General features: G+C 31.0%; 1 protein-coding gene across 1 annotated transcript in view; it reads right to left on the reverse strand.

The window, feature by feature from the left end:
- Positions 1–1,179: 1,179 nt before the first annotated feature.
- Positions 1,180–8,551, reverse strand: part of LOC105448532 (putative fatty acyl-CoA reductase CG5065) — a 44,540-nt gene continuing 37,168 nt past the window's right edge. The window contains exons 3-6 of the mRNA XM_011687179.1: positions 7,095–7,411; positions 4,486–4,671; positions 4,149–4,409; positions 1,180–3,749 (exon numbers count right to left, since the gene is read on the reverse strand). Of these exons, the coding sequence (XP_011685481.1) occupies positions 3,671–3,749; positions 4,149–4,409; positions 4,486–4,671; positions 7,095–7,411 (843 nt within the window). The 3' untranslated portion in view covers positions 1,180–3,670. The remainder of the gene's footprint in view (positions 3,750–4,148; positions 4,410–4,485; positions 4,672–7,094; positions 7,412–8,551) is intronic.

Raw genomic sequence — 8,551 nt, forward strand, 5'->3', positions numbered from 1 at the left:
TGACTGGAGTTCAGACGTGTGCTCTTCCGATCTTTTTCCGATTTTTTATTCGATCGCTAGCGTGCTGCAACCAATGTTTTATAAATGTTTCTATGTCGTTTCTAGAAACATTTTTTATTTTCGACTCAAAGTCAAAAAGAAGTCAAAAAATATACCTATGGAATACTTTTTAACTATCAAAAAGGAATTCTTTTTTATTTCATTTCGAACAGATTACGCAAATTCGAAAAGAACTCAAGAAAGTGAATTCTTTTTGAAATCAAAAGGATCAGTGGTGTTATCTGGAAAATATGATTGATATAGGCATATTGAAATTCTTAAAAAGACCTTTTTAAAAATAGAAATATATATAATATATCAGGAGACGCGGTAGCGTCTCCCGTCTGTATACTTTTTCGATACATCGATGATGAAGGGGTTGATAATTGTTGAAAATGGTGCAATTGATGTTTGATAGATGTTAAGTACGTAATTCGACAGAGGTTTAAATTAATGTTTGATTTTGGTTTGATAGACATTTGATAGACGTTTAATTAACAGTATTTCGTCTCGTACTTTGAAATCTCGGTATATGCCTCGTATATTGGGATGGAAGTTTGCGGCGACAGTTGCAGCGGCGACGACGACGACAATGTCAGTACTAGCGGCGGTAGCGGCAGTGATGTCGGTGACAGCGGCGATGACGCCGCGTGGCACCAGCGATGGCAGCTGCACCGGGGGTGCAACGTTGCTTTTAAGAGATATTAATTACACTCTGTGATGCTAACCTGCCGTGTTTTATAAGTGTTTCAATATTAAAATAAATATAATATAATAATAAATATAATAAATATAATAATAAAATAAAATTATAAGTATTCTGATATACTGTTTACATAATTTAGCTTGTTAATAGATTTATGTAATTTAATTTGCCTATGCGAGTTCAAACAACGAGTTCGAACAAACCTTCAATTTGAAAGATTTTTAATGTTCGATTTTGAGAACTGTTTAAACTTTTTAATCTGAAGTTTCCAAACTCTTATTTCAAGGAAATTCGAAAGATGTGCATTTTAATTATTGATCAAAATATTCTACATGTTTGTTAAATTACATAACTATTAATTATGCTGTTGATTGAAAACATATTTTAAATTCTTTATGATACACATGTTCGAGAATAAATGGAACAGCCAAGTGTTAATTACAAATGTGTTTTATGTAATTACAAGTCTTGTACAAGTTTTGATACCTATAGGATAACGGTATACAATATACATTATACACATTAATGTATTATATTTATATAAAAACATAGTTATGACGTTGCTTAATAAAAATGTATTCCATTAGTTTATTCATGCTTATCTACAATATATATATGTTATTACGCGCAAAGAAAGTAATTTAGATACTTAAATGCTCATGTTCAAGGATGCGTTTGATATATGATTAAATATTCGTCTTGAGAATTGATAAAAATCATAACATTGTCATTCTTTTACGATGCTATATTTTGTGATTGAATGAAGTTTTTTTTCCATTTTACCTAACAATTAATACATATTTTTAAGTTGTATAATACATCAAATAAGAATTAGAAAATAGTAAATAAACTATATACATATTGCGAATGTTCGAACCGACGGATGCCGTTTTTCTAAAATAGCCCGTGCATTAATACTCCATATAGAAATCAAATTGTAAATATATATATTATACAGTTCCTTGCCATATTATTAGACACATATTCTTTTTTAATTTATTGTCTTCTCATAATCAGATTTATATGTTACAACTCATCATTGTTGTAATAGATTGAAACACGTAAAGAAAATAATTGCCTACAAAATGGATTTGTTGTAACAATACGTCATTCACTTACCATTTACAATGTTTATGAAAAAATATGAATCTGCGATAGCGAGTGTAGATGCAACAGCAAGAAAATCAGACGTGTTTTCTACTTCTGTTATAAAAATTTCATTTTAATTGTTTATTAATAATGAACTTTAATTTAAAAATTACATAATATTATTATTTTAATTAGAGGCTATAATAGTCTCCAATAGTGGCTAAACGAAATATAAAAAGATATTTTTTATATTTTACAAAGATAATATTTGGCGAATGTTATCACTGTATTTTTATTAGTTCAAAATAAAAGAGAAAATTCTATTTTAGATGTGTAGCAATAAAAATAGCTGTCATCCTCGGCCCTAAAGATAAATCTATCAAAAAAATTTTTGTGTTTAATAATATCGGGGGAACTATATATAAAATATACTCACAATTATTCACCATTATATAATAATAGAGTGTAACGTCATTACAGTATAATGATATGTTACAGCTATACGTATATTTAGGTCTTCGCATTTTTTTTTGTCAACATAATTAGCTGATACGAAAAGTAACAAGTTATCGTGATTGATCTGTTATAGTTGCCTATAATTTCTCATTTGGTTTTGCAAAGAGATAAATGTGTGATAATCATTTCTCACACATATGACACCACATCTAAAAAGATATTCTGTTTTTTTCTTTCTTATTATGAACAAATTGATCTGTACCTAAGGATAATATGCATATATAATTTATTGGTTCAATCATTAGAATATCTTTGGATTATAGCAAAAATAATTTTGCTTTTATTAAAATTAATTTTGTTTTGACTGATTAATAATAATTAATAAGGCAATAGTGCAGGTCCTTCGTTTTTCGTATCATTTTTTAGAATATTTTGATTAAGGTCAGTCTTCGCACAAGTAATATTATATTTAAAAACTGCGATTATTCGTATTATATACTATGCGTAGAGTTTAATTTGTATATGCATATGTAACGTGATATGATCGATATAACGCTTGATATGATCTGATCTGTGAGCGCTGGAAAAATGTGATTTTTCGGAGAAATGTGATTTTACTTTAATATTTCAATATCATAAGATTCAAAGAGTTGGCTCGCAACAATTTAAACGAGATACAAAACATAGTGATTATTTGATAGGGAAGCTATAAAGCTTCATTTCTCTGATATACATCAATATCATGAAAAATACTTAATTATTCAAAATACGTTACTATTCTTCCATGATGCAACAACATGATTAATTATTGGCAGAAGAGATGTTTCAATGCGGATTCACAAAGAAGCGTTTGCAAGTCCTTGTTTCTAATTCTATCACTTGATGGACTTTGAACATATATCGGTGGAACAGCCGAAAAAAATGGACACATATTGTATTTCCGTGTACGCGTCAGTCGTATGTTAAGAGATCGAAACGGCGCTGCGAAGCTTAATTCAGTACTGTGGAAAGTGTGAAGTAATACATACGAAGAAATGTCTTAAATGAGCGTTCTAATAATAGACCATTTTAGCGAAATTTCTTTCTTCTCTTTTCTTTAGCCAGCTTAGAGAGAAACGTGAACCATGCAAGAAGTTCCGTTGAAAAATACAGATCTATAAGTATAGTATCTGTATAGGATTCTGTATCCAATATTTTTCAAAACAGTCTTTTCCCTTCCGCTAATATTTGATTTAATTAATATATTAATATTTGACCAAGATTTTAGCTAGTTCAAAATAAAGCGTGAGTCATGTCTCCAGTTCTCGTGATATTTTCCCTCACAATATTTCTGCAGCGTTTCTCGGATCGCGCGAATCGCGATTCATGCTTTCGATGACATCACCGACCGGCGCATCTGATCATTCCTAATAACACGAGTATACTGAGTATTTTGGTGCATTTATGCATCCAGTACAACCTGCAACATATCGATACGATCAATTTATTTCTTTGCTCAGTATTTTGTGGGCCAAAGGGCCATTTTTACCAAATTCAACACAATCTGTTATGAAAATATTATTTCATTCATTTATTTGTCATAGTAAACTTTTATTTAAACATTACGTAATATTATTATTAGAATCAAGACTCTAATAGCCGCCAATAGTGACTTAACAAAATATAAAAAGAAAAATATATACTGACTATTAAAATTGCAAGAACTTTTAAGTGTCAATTGAAATTGATCGATTCTGGTCTGCTTAATGACAAATGCGATTAATCAATTATAATCGAAATAATCGGCCGATTAAGTTAATGAAAGCGCAAAATTGGCCCTGAAAAAGTTGTAATGTGTACGAAGTTGAGAAAGACTTACTTCGATAATCGATTTCGGGCGTTATTTAATGTGTCTAGATTGTCTTTCAGAATATACTTTCGGATTCCTAGCATGTACTGATGCAAGTACACATCCCAATCGACATTTCCAATATCCACGTCGAATTTCCCACACTCTCCCGACGCTCTTACAAATTTCACCAGTTTCATCATGTTACCCGTATAAAATTTCCACTCGTTCATTGCGAAGAATTCTCCGGTTTTAGCGGCGCGTTCGAACCGCTTGGTGATCTTCACCATTCTGAAAGGCGTATTTATTGTTTAACGAAACAAAATAAAATTTCCGCCCGATTGAAAATCACAGGGAGAGTACTCACATAGGTTTGCAACCTTGAGCCCTTAATATAAGATCTACGATGAATGCAGGTACAAAGTGCAACGTGGCCACTATGATAGCGTGAATAAATTTGTTTGTCCTAAATGTGAAGTCTGGATACCACATCACGTACTTCGATGGCGATTCTATAGCGTGTTTCCTCGTAAGATATCCAAATTCGCCCCATCTACAAAAATTAATAAACATATATACATATGCACATATATATAAAGAATGAGAACGTTATTTAACAAAAAATCCGGGAAAAAATTTTTCATATAAGAATATATATAAATATATATAAATATATGTAAAAATTATATAATTATATATAATTATACATAATTAAATGCAAAATATGTCCATACATATCCATATATGTTTCTTTTCTTTGTAAAATTATTGTGTGATACAATTAAAAAAAATTATAATAATAAAAAGGAAACATAAAAAATAATTAAAAGAATAATTTTTGCAATGTTTTTTTTACAAAAAGTTTTAAGAAATGAGAAAAAATTGTTCATATATAATTATATATGTATATATATATATATATAAATACGTATATGCAGGGGTATTCTCGGTCAAGCGGACCACCTCCTCTGTCTAAAATTCAGCTCAACCAAAAAATTTCTTCTTTGGCTCAAATTGTAGATACACATGTTTACTTTCATTAGCAATCTGGCCTTTTTGAAAATTTAATATGGCGAATCTAGAATCGCGACTAGAATGGACTGTCGTCAAAAAATTTTTGGAACTTTAATTACTGAAGCACAGAGAGCTAAAAAATTTTTCTATTTCCATAAATTAAGGTTTTGGGGATCGCTGAATACAAATCCGCAGTCATAATTATAAATTTCACAATAGCGAACCAATATGCCGGTCAAACTTCAAATAATGCAAATTCCATTATTTCCATATTTTATGTACCATATCGGCTCAACAGCCTTGAACTTTAAGTAAAGATCGATAATTTGCAATCAAAAATCCAATAAACCAATGTCTACACATTGATTGACCAAAAAAATCTTTCAACTTGAACGTTGCAAAATGCACTGGTCATATTCCACCCATATTGCATTTGATATCTTGAATCCTGCTTTAATAACTGATAATTCCATGATTGGTGACTTAAAAAACTCCAGTTTGGTGAGTCTTGTGCAAAAAATTTGCATTATTTGAAGATTGGCTAAGTTTGGCCAGTATATTGGATTCATTGTTTTATAATTATGACTGCGGATTCGTATTCAGCAATCCCCAAACCTTAATTTATGGAAATAGAAAAATTTTCTAGCTCTCTGTGCTTCAATAATTAAAGTTCCAAATTGCCATAAGTTTTTTGATGACAGCCCATTCTAGCCGTGATTCTGAATCCGCCGTATTGAATTTAAAAAAAAACCAGAGTGCTAATGAAAGTAGACATGTGTACCTATAATTTGAGCCCAAGAAGAAATTTTTTGATTGAGCTGAATTTTGGACAGAGGGAGTGGCTCGCTTGACAGAGAATGCCCCATGTATATAATTTTTTCCATGCATGCTTTGATACCTGCATTCTACAGCTAGGTTTAGCCATAGAGCTTCAATTATTGCATTTTCTTAGAAAAAACAGTGATAAAATTCAAAGGATAATAAAATATTAAAATTGTTATAAAAATAAATTTTTCTATAAAGTTGTTTTTAATTTTTTTTTTTTTTCGTTAGATGTAGAACAAGAGTATGTTTACGAAAATCCGTGCTTTTTCCAAGAAAATGCAATAAATTGAGGGTGCTTTATACTGCAAATAGGAAATAGTTCAAAGAGAATTTGATGGAACACATAAAAATATGAATGGAATTTTATAAATAATCGTAAATTATAGATTAATTATAGATAATTTTTTAATCAAGCTTAAAGAGCGTTTTTTAAAAACTCTTTTATCGAAAAATTAATTGGGTTACACCAAATCTAATTCGCATCGTGTATGATTAAAAATATATCCGCGATTTGAATATCACGTCGTGGAAAGATTGCGAGCAAGAAATAGCCGTTTTACTTGAATGTACAAGTACTTATAGCCTAGTCATTAGGTTTCCCTTCCGTTCTGCTTATCGGACACTGTGTTCTTGAAGAAGAAACGCCTCGCTCATATATCTACGACCTGTATATTTCCATTCTTACCGCTTTAATTTATGTAAACCCATGCGCTCGATATTGACACGGTACTTTCACCTTGTTTCACGTATGAAGAACATATAGATAATTTAACACATTATTATTACTGTGCCGGAAGCCTGATATTGATAAGTACTTATAGCCGGCAGCGTTTATTGATCGCGCGCCAATCGATTAGAGAGGGTCTATTAATTGGCAACGAATATTTTGTTATTCTTATCATTCTGTAATTTATTTATTAGAATATACTGATTATATGTTTTTCTTCGAAAAATGTCTATAATAATACGTTATTATTCGGCAATGTATGTCGCGCGCTTGTTTGTCCACGAACGGTAAAGTATTAACAATATCGCGGGACGAAATATTTCCATGACAAAATAATTTGAGTTGAGGTAATTTTAAAGATTTGTGCTCAATCTATGTATGTATGTATAGATATCATATATGTAACTTACATGTATATAGATTCATCAATCTCCCGTCGATCGGCATTGCTGTAGGCCGTGCTGACGTGAATGACACTAATAAGGTTTGTCATGCGCTTACACAAGTCCAGCATGCGATCGGTGCCCATCGTGTTCAGATTAACGGCGATTTTCAGAGGCTCGTTGAAACGCACGGTGGCCGCGCCATGGAACACGATGTTAACTCTTTGTATCAGCATATCCCTATCTTCGGGCTCGAGTCCCAACTCCGGCAGACCTACGTCACCCTTCACGGGGAAGATCTTGTTCAATGCGCCCGGAAACTCTGATCGTATCCTCTCGAAAACCTGCCACAGAAAAAGGGATACATTTTTCGCTTTGTTTTATAAGAGTGTGCAAGAAGCGCACGGAGAAATATAATCGTAATATTTTGTGTGTGTGTGTGTGTGTGTGTCAAGATGCATATAAAATATAAGTTTACATATTATAAATGTTAATATGTATATATAGGGTAACTCCGGTATATATGCCGCATCTATTAAAAACTTAATTTATCAGATATTATTAATTATATTTAAGGTAAATGAATTATATCAGTAAAAACTTTAGATTGTCTACTACTATGAAAAAATATTAGGAATCCAAAATATTTATTTTTTACATTTAAAAAAATTCTTTAAACCCTTGCATTTTTGTCGTATAAAAATATAGGTGGGTTATACGGCTACTTACGGGTGGGATGAATGATTAAAAAAAATATACAAATAATCTAAATAATAATAGTGAATAACACGTGAATTGACAACGTAATTTGTATTTACTCATTAATAAATGAATAAAGAACGTGTTACAGATTATGAATAAGTATGTACATATATAATTTGTATATACATACATAAACGTTATGATTAATGTATTGTAAAGGGCATATTATCACGTATTATTATTTACTTTTATATTTATAAATAAATAATAGAGCGTATGTGCTACGGAATAAATCTCACGCGCTAAAAATGCCGTATATCCCAAACAGATGGGATATACGATACAATAAACTTAACAAAGAATACATGAGCTAAACACTTGTATTTTGCTATACTCTATCCTTTACTATTCCTCTATGCTTATGTACCACGAAGCCTTTTACATTTCCTACAATAATCATTTTACGTAGATTATAACTTATGATTGCGCTATTTATTACAGTGATAAATCGATTTAACTTACAATAATTTTATAAATATTAATAGTAAAAACTGAAAGAACACAATACAATAATATAACATAAAGGCATGTAACAGAATGGTTGCGAGAAAATTAGTTTTACTTCTTCTATTTTTTCTGACTTCCGTAAATCCTCGCGCAGCGTATATACCGGAGTTACTCTATAATCTATATATATAAAATAATAAAAATATAGTGCGCGCGCACATACACACACGCACACACACACACACACACACACACACACACACACACACACACAC

This window comes from Wasmannia auropunctata, unplaced genomic scaffold (genome assembly GCF_000956235.1).
Source record: "Wasmannia auropunctata unplaced genomic scaffold, wasmannia.A_1.0 LD336085.1, whole genome shotgun sequence".
Taxonomy (NCBI): Eukaryota; Metazoa; Arthropoda; class Insecta; order Hymenoptera; family Formicidae; genus Wasmannia; species Wasmannia auropunctata.